The sequence below is a fragment of the Ranitomeya variabilis genome, chromosome 7 (assembly GCF_051348905.1).
Source record: "Ranitomeya variabilis isolate aRanVar5 chromosome 7, aRanVar5.hap1, whole genome shotgun sequence".
Lineage (NCBI taxonomy): Eukaryota > Metazoa > Chordata > Amphibia > Anura > Dendrobatidae > Ranitomeya > Ranitomeya variabilis.
Window position 1 is genome coordinate 50,938,928 of NC_135238.1, and position 14,145 is coordinate 50,953,072.

General features: G+C 46.4%; 1 protein-coding gene across 4 annotated transcripts in view; it reads right to left on the reverse strand.

Annotated features, from left to right (window-relative positions):
- IQCK (IQ motif containing K) overlaps nucleotides 1-14,145 on the reverse strand; it is a 58,864-nt gene that overhangs the window by 44,610 nt on the left and 109 nt on the right. For 3 of the 4 annotated variants that reach the window (XR_013218155.1, XM_077275061.1, XM_077275063.1), the window contains exons 2-4: nucleotides 12,033-12,097; nucleotides 9,892-9,964; nucleotides 8,677-8,774 (exon numbers count right to left, since the gene is read on the reverse strand). Coding sequence is in view for 3 of the 4 variants with exons in the window: in XM_077275061.1 (XP_077131176.1) it covers nucleotides 8,677-8,774; nucleotides 9,892-9,964; nucleotides 12,033-12,097 (236 nt within the window). In the remaining variant the exon portion in view is untranslated. Of the gene's footprint in view, nucleotides 1-8,676; nucleotides 8,775-9,891; nucleotides 9,965-12,032; nucleotides 12,098-14,069; nucleotides 14,143-14,145 lie in introns of those variants that run through there. The other variant, XM_077275062.1, reaches the window with a different exon arrangement.

Genomic DNA, 14,145 nt, shown 5'->3' on the forward strand with positions numbered 1-14,145 from the left:
GTGATGTTATGGCAGCTTGATGGTATACCTCCCCACAGGTGGAGTGTGTCCCCAGGGCTTCCCAGAGGTGTAGATGATGGATGGTGTGAGGCGCAGTGAATAACGAGGACACAAGGTTGCAGTCTCTTTACCTTTACTGAAGGCTTCAGTGTCCACAGTCCAGGGCACCGGATCACAGGGTAGGCAGAGTCCGGCCGGTCTGAAGGCAAATCCAGAGTCCCCTTATTCAGGTGGAATTCAATAGCCTTCCTATGCGCACAGTAACACAGTAGGTTCCCACTTGCATAAGCTCTAATGAAGTCCTCACTGTTATTACTCTTCTCACTGTTCCCTGTGGTCGGATAGAACAAAACACGTATGACTGGTGGCCTGAGGCTTTTTATAGGGACCCTAGAGACGCCACGGCCCCCACAAGTTGCCACTGTGTCTCCTGTGTATAAAGGTTGGGCAGCCAATGTGGAATTAACTGTCCTGCCAGTCTCTGAAGTAAAGCATAGAGATCCTTACTCCCTCGGTATTCTGGCCACCGGTATTCTTGCGCTTCAGAAGGAGGCAGCCTCTCACAGGACAGAACTCCTTCTGGTTTCCTCTCCTTTTTGCTATGACTTCGTTTCTCACTCACTGCAATACACTTCCTTTCAATGTCTCTTTCTTGGGATGCTGCCGAACGTGGGGCAGGCGCAGCTCCGTGGACCCTCGTCCCTCTCAGACCGCAGTCTGGATCTGACTGGAACTCCCTCCAGCCAGCTCGGCCTGGAGACCTTTCTCTCTCAAGTCTCCAGCCAGGAACTCAACTCACTAACTTTCCCTCCAACTCCCAGTTTTACCTAACTGTGAGGAGTGGCCTAGTAGATAGAACCTTTGCTCCCCCTGGTGGCTGGAGTGTGAAGTGTGTTGTGTGTGGTTGTGATACCTGGACAGAAGATCTCCTTTATTACCTTCAGAAGTAATGTCGCTCCCCCTGGTGGAAGAACAACATTACTGCAACGACCAGGACTCTGGGGCGCTGCACAAGTGCTATGTCTGAAAACCCCAAATAACAATTGTACATGAAAATCGGACGTGAGAACGAGCCCTTACAATAAGAGTAGGTTCTTCTTTTACATGAATCTTCCAGGCGATAAAAATGCAATAACACTGTATGATTTACAGTCTGGTTACATGTATTATCCCATAATCCGCCTTCAATTATGGACTCGAAATTGAAAGGTCACATTTAATTTAGGCTGCTCTCAGAGCAGAGACTTAGTAGAGAGTCATTCTGTGATCAGATTACCCAATTTTTTCTTCCATAGAGCGGATAAAAGTATCTATGTTGGCTTAGTTACTAAGTAAATATCTGGTCATTTATTTGACATCATCGGACTTCCTTTGGGTGCAAACCAAATAAATGACTCTCCGGGAGTTACAGAAAGTTCAAATACCTGCACGTGTGTCCGACATACAGAGAAGCAACATAACAAGGTGCAGGTGGCAGCGATCTGCATGTCTGTGGATTCTAGAAGACCTGCTCTACAACAGATGCTACAACGCAAAGGAACTTAAAGGGCTTGTTCGGGACTTTTACATTGATGGCCTATTCTTAGGATGGCTCATCAATATCTGATCAGTGGGGCTGCAACACTCAGAATCCCACCGATCAGCTGATCCCAGCGGACGGACCTCTGCAGCTTAGCAAATAACCACCCTGGCCTCAGGGATCAGAAGACTAGTGGTCGAGACCTTATCACTTCTGGTCCTTGCAGAGACAACCTGAACAGCAGCGCTGGAGCAGTGGGGATTCTTTAAAACCAAAACAGCCCTGGGAGTTAAGGGAGCAAATATATTTAAAGCCTTTCATATAATACAAGGTACATTGGCCCTCGGATTTATTCCAATGGTCATAGTCCACTAGGATTAGATGAGGATGATGGCGAAGTTCTTCATGGGGTTTGGTTTTTGCAAAAATTAGTAGACATGAGCAAACCAATTCCAGGGTCCTGCGGTGACATCAGTATTCCGTGGCTGCCAGACAACATCCCTGTGGGCCACCGTCTACCTTCTGGCATCCCTGCGGCACACCGTCTACCTTCTGGCATCCCTGCGGACCAGCGTCTACCTTCTGGCATCCCTGCGGTCCACCGTCTACCTTCTGGCATCCCTGCGGTCCACCGTCTACCTTCTGGCATCCCTGCGGTCCACCGTCTACCTTCTGGCATCCCTGCGGTCCACCGTCTACCTTCTGGCATCCCTGCGGTCCACCGTCTACCTTCTGGCATCCCTGCGGTCCACCGTCTACCTTCTGGCATCCCTGCGGTCCACCGTCTACCTTCTGGCATCCCTGCGGTCCACCGTCTACCTTCTGGCATCCCTGCGGTCCACCGTCTACCTTCTGGCATCCCTGCGGTCCACCGTCTACCTTCTGGCATCCCTGCGGTCCACCGTCTACCTTCTGGCATCCCTGCGGTCCACCGTCTACCTTCTGGCATCCCTGCGGTCCACAGTCTACCTTCTGGCATCCCTGCGGTCCACCGTCTACCTTCTGGCATCCCTGCGGCCCACCGTCTACCTTCTGGCATCCCTGCGGCCCAAAGTCTACTTTCTGGCATCCCCGCGGCCCACCGTCTACCTTCTGGCATCTCTGCGGTCCACCGTCTACCTTCTGGCGTCCCCGAAACCCCCTTCGATTAGTAGGCCAACGTCATTTGTGCATCATAACGAAACGATGGCGCTGTGCCAGGTCTACTAATGAGAAGAGGTGCTGAAGTTTCGACAGGTAGGAGGCAGTCTGCAGGGCTCCCATCCAGCAGCTACGGAGTATTGACCTGGTTGTTGGACCAGAATCTTGTGAATTTATTTGCTCATCTCTAATATTTAGCTATACTGGGATATAAATATGGCACATTTTCATCTTTTTGTAAAATATTTCACAGCACAACATGCTAATCTCTGCTTTACTAATCTCAAAATACTCATCAACCCATTAGAAAAGAAATACAGAAATCGCGACAGTGACACTTTCCTGAAATTTAGGCAGCCATAGAAATAATTAGCATCCTGCAGCCCAGCTAATGCTAAACATGAGATCAAGCTGCTGGAAAATCGCGGGGCTTGCCCAGTGAAAGGAAACGCATCAAGTCATGAGCGTTCTTCATAATACCTATGATTAAGTCTTTTAGGGGCCCAATTATCTGCTCTGTGATGGGCCGGGCTGTAAAGAATGGCACAGCTGCATCAGTCATTCTGCAAAAGATGAATTTTGGAAAGTGTCCAAATTACTACAAAAAAAAAAGAGGAAAATTTAGAAAAGGACATTCATGCAGTTAACACATGATGTGAGTTAAGGCTGGGTGCCGTCATCTCTCTCTGGAGGATCTCTGTAAAATGGATTTTTTTTATCAGTGACTCCCCATAATCATGAAACAGACATGTAGGCAGATGTCGTCAGTCATGCAAAAATATTATTTTACTGAAGTCACTGGGAAAGAATTTATACACAAAATCTGCAGGCGATCTTATGATCAAAAGGAGATCTTTCCTAGTGAATGGATCTATGAGATCGGTATATGACCGGTCAGATAAGAGCACATCCTGTAAGAATCTCCGCATATCAAGCAACTAAAATAATGATCTATACTAAGGCAGGCCACAAATGCTCCGGTACCTAGTCCAATTATACAGACTAATATTCGGGGGGAAAGTCTGAATTTCATGTGGCTCTCAAAAAAGCGACCCTGTCCTTTCACATGAAACCTGTAGAGAAGCATAGTCTCACTGCCCTCACCACACAACACACTAGGGACTCATACTCATCATAAAAAAAAAAAAAATCAGATTTCACTCTGACTAGTGTTATTCGATGATTCTGTGTTCATCTGCAAATTTTTTTCTCAGGTCGGATCTGACTGAGAAAAAAAAAATCACAGCAAGCTGCAAGTGGCCAGGTATATCAGACGAGACTTGGCAATGCGAGAACGAAATTGCACAGCACACGGACCATGCGTGTGCCGTGCGATTTTTACGCACCCATCTGATAGGAAATCTGACATTTAATCAGCCGAGTACAGTAAATTCACCACCCGAACCGTCAGAATAGAATAGATATATAGATAGAATAAAAGAAAAAATGACCTGTCGTCCCCCTAATTTTTTATTAACCAGCTGAGGAAAAGCAGACAGTTGGTCTTAATAACTTGGGGAGGGTGTAATAAACATGGAGCTTCCCAGGCTAATAATATCAGCTAACAGTTGTCTACTTAGCCTTTACTAGTTATTAACAAGGGGTGACCCCCCCCCCACAGAAAAAAAATTACGTGGGGTCCAACCTAATAATAATATTAATGCTGTAGCAAGTGGGGTAATAGTATTGGCGTTGATGTCAGATTTGTAATGTCAGCTGACATCAATCCCAGTGGCTAGTAATGGAGAAGCATCTATAAGAGACCCCCATTACTAACCCCATAGTCAAATGTAATAAAGACAAACACAGAGTAAAGTCCTTTATTTGAAAAAAAAACAAAAAAAACTCCAGACCCTGTTTTACCCATTTATTAATATCAAAATGAAAACAAAGTAATCTTCATATGTCCACAGATAATCCGCTTTGAAATTGAAAAGAGGATGGCTTCTACAAATGGATAATGATCCTAAATACGCATCAAAATCCAAAATAGACTACCTCAAAAGGTGCAAGCTGAAGGTTTTACAATGGCCTTAACAGTCTCCTGATCTGTTCCATGAAGGCCATACGTCTGTCTATGAACAGTAGAACAATGTACCACAACTCCAGAGTCTGCTAAATCTTTCTGAAGGTCTTTTGCAGTCAAGCGGGGGTTCTAATTTGCCTCTCTGGCAATCCTGAGAGCAGCTCTCACTGAAATTCTGCTTGGTCTTCCACACCCTATCTTGACCTCCACTGTTCCTAGTAACTACCATTTCTTAATTACATTTCAAACTGAGTAAAGGGCAACTTGAAAACGCTTTCCTATCTTCTTATAGCCTTCTCCTACTTTGTGGGCCTCCACTATTTTCATTTTCAGAGTGCTAGGAAGCTGCTGAGAAGAACCCATGGCTGCTGTTTTTTGGCACAAGGTGAGAGGAGGCTGGGTTTTTATAAAGCTGGGAAATTTGCATCACCTGGCCTTTCCTAACGAGGATAGTGAACAAGCCATAACCCTAACACGCTAATTAAGGTCTGAAACTTTGGACGTTATCCTAGTACACAAATCTCCAAGGGTGCCAAAACTTTTGCATCATCTCATTTGCATTGTAATTTTTAAAATGTAAAACATGGGAAAAAAATTATATATATTTTTTTGCCAAAAATACAAAGGAAATGTGTTATCTTTAACTTTAGCAATTTTTGAGATCATTTCACCTTCAAATTGCTTAACTGTTCACAAAAACAGTAATTTTGACCAAAAGGTGGCCAAACTTTAACATGCCACTGTATGTGTTGTGCCCAGCTATGGGGTGCATGGTGTGGGCTAGATGTGGGTTTCTGCATGCGTGGTGGGTGTAGGAGAAGAGTACTTACAGAAAACTCTTGATATACAACGTAGGGTCCCCACGACCCGTGTGTGCTGCTGGCCGTGTGTTGTGTCTGACGTAGGTTTCTGGCTACTGCATATATGGCGGGTGAGGACTTGCAGAGAACGTTGGGCCAATGTTAGCCCACGTGCAGGTGGACAGAAATGTCCCAGTATGGATGAGGGCAGTGCATGTAATGGCAGTCAGCTCCTGCACCGGTCAAGCACTAGAAGCTGCACACGGCCCCGGTCACGTCCACAATTTGCAGACATGACTGGCATGATAATTTCATTGCTCGTCTGAACACGGCCTCAATCAGTAATGTGCTAATAAATAGTAAGACGAGCAGGTTAATAAGTCAGCGCTCTGCACATGGTAATTCCTGAGTGCACCTGCTATCACCCATTCTCCTATATAGTCTACGTCTTTCCCGGAGTCCATGATAACTGCGGGTGAATGCGTATTGTTCCCTGCGCTGACAGGCGGCCGTGATGGGCTTTGTTCGGAGATCTGCTCACAATTCCCACGACCGATGCTCCGCGGCTTGCCTTGGGAAAAGTTCAGAGACAGAGAGCATCTCTAAATAACATGACAAGTAAACAATGGTCGGGCAGAGACGTCTTCTACGTCTGCCTGTTACATCTGGGCCGGCCGCCTCGCGGAGAGGAGTCTCTGTACCACTTTGTGCTGCGCTTTCATAATATTTCTCCTGAATGGCTCCTCTTCTTGTATGGCGCTATTGTCTGGCCGATTGCCTTTGTTGTAGGGCAGGAGAACGTCTGTCTTAGCATCTGCTGTTTCCTTCAGAAGCCGCTGCTGACATTATGCAAGTGTCATGCGCTTGTTATTTCGGCCAAGTCTCGTGGTCATGAGATGCTTCCAGGCATTCAGACCGTATTTCCATTTATATGCAATCTCTGGGCAGAACGTGAGGAGCGAGAGATGAAATCAATACAGATTCATCCCCCCGTAGTATAATGACCGAGCGCCATAATATCACTGCTGCCGTCTTGGGGCACGATCGCTCAATCTGTATTCTGGGGGCATGAGACGCTCTGTGTACTTCCAGTGATGGCCCAAGTACGGTTACTTCTTCCCCGCGCTGCCCCCTACTGTCTAAGAAGTGACTGCAGACAGCTAGAACTGTGGCTTCCCAACATCTTTGCCTTTATTATTTCATTTCCCATTATTTATTCAGCTAACATATTCTAAAAAGCAGTACAAAGAACTAATCTATGCACATCAGCCCCTTGGGGCCACTTTTGCGCTCGCTCTCCCAGTCCGTACTGCTGGGAAAACTATAGATATACAGAAGATATGGTTCTGGCTAGGTGTCATGCCCAACTATGGGGTGTGCGGAGTGGTGTTGGCTGGATGTAGGTTATCTGCTGTGCTTATAGTGCTCGGGGTTCTCCCATGCAATATCTGTGGTACTAGGTGAATGCGCTCCTGGTTTTGGGGTGTATGGTGTAGGTAAGACTCCGGTTCTTGGCTAGGGAGTAGAGAACGAATACCTGCAGAGAAGTCGAGGCGTTGGCCATATGTTACGTCCACTTATGGGTGTATGACGGCCTGGACGTGGGTTCCCAGCTGCCGTATATGTGGCAGGTGTAGCAAATGAGTACCTACAAACAAGCTGTGGGATCCAGAAAAGGGCACACAATATGTGTGGTGCTAGCCATGTGTTGTCCCCAGATATGGCGTGTGGGGTGGACGAGGGTTCCCGGCTGCTGTAGCTCTCAGCTTGACTTTCTCATCATGATTAGAGTTGGGGTACATAATTGGGCAGTGGTCAGCCAGAGAAGACAAAATATACTGCCCTGCAACTTGCCCCACAATAACTAAACCTCAGGTAGAGACTGAAAGTTGGCCAAGCCATTAATAAAGTATTAACAGTCTCACTATTTCTTCCTTTTTTTAGACAAATAAAGAACTAAAATGTATATAAAGGGCTTGTAAGTAAGCAGGAGGGGGTCTCTATGATGAAAGTATTGTACTTCACCACAGGGGGCTGACATACTGCCCATGACAGGGAAGCTTTTTTAGGTGACAGCCAAAGCATAAGGCACAGTCAGATAAGCCAAAGGTCATGGACAGAGGAAAGGATTAAAGTTCAGCACATGCTCCCAGTCCCCACATTAGGATTAGGGTAGCTGAAGGAAGACAACAGTAAGGATCACAGTAGGTTTGTCATCAAGAATCAAGCCAAATGTCAAAATGAAATCGCACATAATTACTGGGTAATATTAGAGCATCATAACTGCAGGAACCGAAAAGATAGAAGAAACGGGAACTGGAGGAACTGATCCAGAATTAGGGAATAGGAGAGTGACATAGATACAGAACCGGGACAAGCTGGGAGAGGACACCAATGCTAGACTATCTTGGCCTCATGACTCTGTTATAAGGTCATTCCTATCATATTATGCTGTGGCATACAGATAATATTCAGTAGAGATATGTACTCTTCGAAGTTTACCCTCCGATGTGGTGCTCCCATCATAGACTGTGTAGAAAGCTGCAGAACCCGGCATCGGGTGGAGGGCATGCACAGAGATCTTGGCTCAATGACATCTCTTAGAGATGTCACTAATCTGATAACTCAGTCTGCACATGCGCCAAGTCTTTAGTTTAGCTTGCAAAATCATGCTGAGATGTTCTCTTTACGACCACTGTGTGAGCGATCGCATTGACACTGCGAGTGTGCTGCTGGGCTTTGCCACGGAGCTCCTTCAGTGTCAGCACACAAGAGCAGAAACAAGCATCGATTTTAGACAGCGTTCACTCTCGTCAAGCGAGCACTGTCAATCCTGACAAGGAACTGGGCGTAGTATACAATTCGAAGGGCGTCACGGTGCACCAAGCCATAGGCCCCCCAAGGATGCACCAAATCGCCCTCATTTGCACAATAAATAAAATAATTTTCTGCAAATATACAGTAACATTACAATGTACATGCCAGCATGATTTTTCTAGAGGCTAAGTCCCTTATCTAAATGTTTAAGCAGTTTAATTTGCACTTTGGAGGGTGGCAGACTCCCTTTAGTGTGACATTACACAATGTGATCTGTAAACAATAACTATGATGGATAGATGTGATTTTTCACCTGTACTGACTGTGCAACTCTGTAGCTATGTAATAAATGATATTTCACATAAAATACTCACTAAAAAGCATTTCTCCTTCTTTGCCTCCGTCAGCATTTCAGCCATTCCTGGAAGAAGCACAGGGAATATGTAGCTTTCCAAATATTCCTGGGGTGAACCTGGTATTGAAATTTGATAATTAATACTTATATTATATTTTCTTAATGACTATTCAAGCAAATCTTACAGGGTTTGTTCACTATATGGACAAAAATCGACAAAAGCTTTAAAATGGGTTGAAGTGCCAGGAAAAGAATAACTCCTGTGTATTGCACCGCTCTTCCCACTGGTTTGCAAGCCGCCACCAACATTTTTCTCACTGATAATTATCTTAAAATTGGCATGTGCCTCACTACAAATCTTATTCCAGTCCCTCTTTGCATTGAGCATAAATGTAGTGACTTTTCAAAGTGTTATAAACCAGATTCCTTGCGTTAACACTTTGATGAATATAGTCTTAACGCGTCCTAACGGAGCGATTTTAAAGGGGCAATGTCCCTTACAAGGCTATGTGCTTAGTTTATACTGTCAGTTTAGGGTTACAGACTCCCTTTAAAGAGTAACTTATTTGGCAGTAATTTTAATTGCGAGTAGATCAGTGGGGTCTGGGTCCTGAGACCCTTAAATACTAAGTAACTCAGGAGACAGGAGCGCACAAGCTCCTGCCTCAGCGTGCAACGGGGGGGGGGGGGGAAGGTCTATTGAGCAATCAGTAATGGTCTCAGAACCTGGACTCTTAATGACCTAAAGGCAATTAAAATGACTGACAAATATTTACAAAATCTCTAAAAGTTTAGTGTTTAGTTACTCTTTAAGGATCATCATTTAGAGTTTGCCCAGGCGTAGCTGTTTCAGTAAAATGCCGGTGGTGGTTTTCCTGAGCTGGCGGTCGCGCTGCTTTTCCTGCAGTGGCTCTGCCGCCGCTGATTTTCACACTATATGGTTAAGAGTAAATTAGAATGTAACTTCTCTTAATTGTTCCAGGGTTTTCGAACCCTGAAGTGGTCAAGAGTAGTGATATAAGATGGAACATGTGCACAGTAATGCCGTTTTGACATTGCTGTGCACTCTGCACATTTTATTAGACGTTTCTCCAGCGCTTTTTCAGAGGGATTACGTTCTGAATCCACCTAAAAAAAAGACGTTGTGGTCACATAGCTTAAAGAATATGCCATACTTGCAATTTTTGCAGAAATTTCAAACAAATCTCAAAACATTCACTTTCTCCTTACTTACATGTCTTTGGATCAGGGATTCGTGCAGATGATATACCATCACATAACCCTTCATCATATTGATTATCTTTTATCTGTGCATTAAAACAGAAATGATTATGACATATTCTCTTTCTTAGTGGAGCAGACAAGATACATATACTGTATGTGCATATTCTATATCTACTCCCTCACCATGGCATAGTTGCCAACACTAACACTGGTAAATTCTGCTTGGTCAGCTCATAACACCATGCCAAGCAGGACGCTTTTTGCTTTATAACCCTAAAGATTTGGCACCATAAATTAGCAGCAGCGATGCCACATTGCAGAATGTGCTCACTCCACTATTACTTAACTGCTTTTTGTGATTCAGCGTGGGAGTATTCAGCTACGTGGCATCACTGTATCACTGTGGGAGCCATATGCGAGTTTACTACTGCAATTTGCTGTGTGAGTGGAAAGAGAGCGGATATGGCTATATCGTAACCAATGGAAAAATATCCTATTGTTGCCGGGTGCCGGCCAGCAGAACTCGGCGGGCACACTGCACATGCGCCCACCATTTTCTTCCGGGAAGATGATGTGGAGGGCCGTGGGATGGAGCCAGAGGGTCTAGAGATTCCAGAGGTACGGGGGGAATTGGGGGACCCTATTTCTCTCTCCACTGGTATGCTAAGTCATATCAGAGGAGAGAGAAATAAATGGAAAATCAGACTTTTTTTTTTTGCACAACACTGGGGATGGTAAAAACCGACCCGAATCATGCTCTCCGTTGTTTCAGCTACCCCCAGTAGCCGAGACCCTGGTGATTTTCTGACGCTGGGGGGCCCCATACCATTATTTTCCAGCGCTGAGGAATAAGGCACCTTAACTGCCGCCGTTATAAGGTGTATTGGCAGTCATTAAGGGGTTAAAATAAAATATTTGTTTTTTTCTTTTTACTTATAGGGTTGGTAATTTGGGGTGTCAGATAGACCCCTCCCTCTTCATTACTAACACCAGGGCTTGATGGCAGCTGTGACAACTCACTGCTGACATCAACCCCAACTTCCATTACCCTGATGGCCAACACACCAGGGCAATCGGGAAGAACCGAGGAGAAGCTCCAGAATTGGCTCATCTAATGTGATGCACCACTTCTGGGGCGGCTCTGGGCTGGTATTTTTAGGCTGGGAAGGGCCCAATACCCACGGACCTTCCCAGACTATTAATATCAAGCCGAAGCTGTCTGCTTTACCTTTGCTAGTTATCAAAAATAGGGGGGACCCCATGTCGTTTTTTAAATGTATTCAATTATCAGGTTAAACACCCTAGCCACATGAAAGGCAATAAAGGGTGCAAGTTTATTACATTTAGGGGGCTTGTGACATTATATATCTGCAGGATATCGGAGTGTGCTCCATTCATTGAAACAGTTGCACACTATACTTGTTTTTTTATCTTGGATAGTACAATAGACAATGAATGGAGCAAGGTCAAGCATGAGCACCAGCAACCATGCAAGCCCCTCTCTCGGGATCCAGAGCTCTGTTCTCATGATTGCTGTGGTCCCAGTAATCAGAAAGTTGTACTTTATTCTATGAATTCTAAGAATTCCCCCTCAAAGTCCTGAAAAACCTATTAAAATTGTGTTTAGCACAGCCGGAGCTTTGGCAATGACTGCTGACAGGTTGTGCACTGAAGGCCATAATACAACAGTATGCACAACGCTTCTGAGCTCCCCCTAGTGGTGACTGCAGGCAGCCAAAAATATATAGTGGAGAGAATAAAAATACAAAGCTCCGCAGCTTGCAGGTATGCCAACAATGCCACTGTATTACTAAATATGTGTATATGCCATTCCCTAGTTTATTATGGCTAGAGAGACGCTTGGTGAAAAGAAATATCCTCAATATTTCACACTCTCTCTGCATGACAGACAGTTTGTTTTCGCCCTTGTGTTCAGTTGTTTGGATTGTCGGGTTATCATTATGTTATCACACGTAGAGGAAGACACACAAAAGTGCCGAAATGAACTTCCGCAATGAGTCACAGTTTTCCAAAAGCAAAATCCTTTAAAACTAAAAGGAAAAAAAAATAAAGTTTTGAAAGTGTCTCTGGCTGCAGCGAGTCCCCCACTTTACAGCCACGCTGTCAGGACACTCTGCCCATTGTACTTACGCATATTATCGATGATCCCCTAGATTTATAACCGGGAGGTAAGGACGGTTCTTCACGCTCGTGTTCTGAACGAAAAAGGAAAACATGGACGTTTAGTGATGGCAGTGAAGAAGACAGGAAAAGACAAGAGCAACTATATGGTCTTCACTGTGCTACAAATCTGACAAGTAACCAGAGAAGAAGTGCAGAACAAGAGGCCCTGATACATTGTATCATGCACCACTGGCTGTGGAGGACAAGACATGGCTGACTGACTCTTGTAGGGTGAAGGATCAACAATGACATAAGTCTAACTCTACACACAGGTGTGAACTGCTGCCAAGTTTTCAGACTGCAAAAACTTGTGTCATTGACATCTGTAAGGAGGATATGTGTAATGAAGCAGGGACACCCATACAGCAGGCGATACGCCACACTGCATTTTTGTAAGCCAAGGAAGCAGCACTGGATATGGGCTCCTCATAGGGGTCTTTTTGATGTAAGAGCTTCTTAGGAGCGTTCACGTCTTCTGTTCTGGATAATTGTTACTTGTTAGGCCTAACTCAGACATCAGCATTTTCCAAGTGCGAGAAAAACGGACCTATTATTCTAATTAGACTTTGATCAAAGTTTTAACAGAGTTGGATCAGAGTTTTGGATCAGAGTTCGGGATCAGAGTTTTGGATCAGAGTTGGATGCTTTGAGGGGATCATGCACCCGCACCGTACTGAGGGGACCATGCACCCGCACCGTACTGAGGGGACCATGCACCCGCACCGTACTGAGGGGACCATGCACCCGCACCGTACTGAGGGGACCATGCACCCGCACCGTACTGAGGGGACCATGCACCCGCACCGTACTGAGGGGACCATGCACCTGCACCGTACTGAGGGGACCATGCACCCGCACCGTACTGAGGGGACCATGCACCCGCACCGTACTGAGGGGACCATGCACCCGCACCGTACTGAGGGGACCATGCACCCGCACCGTACTGAGGGGACCATGCACCCGCACTGTACTGAGGGGACCATGCACCCGCACTGTACTGAGGGGACCATGCACCTGCACTGTGCTGAGGGGACCATGCACCCGCACTGTGCTGAGGGGACCATGCACCCGCACTGTGCTGTACTGAGGGGACCATGCACCCGCACTGTGCTGAGGGGACCATGCACCCGCACTGTACTGAGGGGACCATGCACCCGCACTGTGCTGTACTGAGGGGACCATGCACCCGCACTGTGCTGAGGGGACCATGCACCCGCACTGTACTGAGGGGACCATGCACCCGCACTGTACTGAGGGGACCATGCACCCGCACTGTATTGAGGGGACCATGCACCCGCACTGTGCTGTACTGAGGGGACCATGCACCCGCACTGTGCTGAGGGGACCATGCACCCGCACTGTACTGAGGGGACCATGCACCCGCACTGTACTGTACTGAGGGGACCATGCACCCGCACTGTGCTGAGGGGACCATGCACCCGCACTGTACTGAGGGGACCATGCACCCGCACTGTACTGAGGGGACCATGCACCCGCACTGTATTGAGGGGACCATGCACCCGCACTGTATTGAGGGGACCATGCACCCGCACTGTGCTGTACTGAGGGGACATCCAAAAATCAATGCAGACGGTCGTTTGCAGGTAGATTTTGGTGCAGAACATGGGATTGTACAGTCCTCGGTGACACTACTAGACTATTAGGTAAAAGGGGTTTCCACTTCCAGAAAACTCTCCAAAATACTTAAAGTACCAAACACATCGACTGCTCACCCCCCGGGGTCCATCCCCGGCTCCCCAGCACACATCACCGCTGCAGCCAGTCACTGAGCTCAGCCACCCATGCCGTCTACCAAGGCATAGCCAGTGAGCACAGTGACTGGCTGCAGCGGTGATGTGTGCTGGGGAGCCGGGGCTGGACCCGGGGGGTGAGCAGTCGCTCTGTTTTGGTATTTTAGAGTCTGGGGCCCACTTTCTTGTGAGTGAAGAACCCCTGTAATTATCCTGACATAGAATAATGACAACATAATGTATGAACAATAACCAGGCAGCTGCCTTCGCATGCTGGGAGCTGTAGTTCTGCAGGAGTTCTAGCAGTATGCAGCACGTCACACAATGAT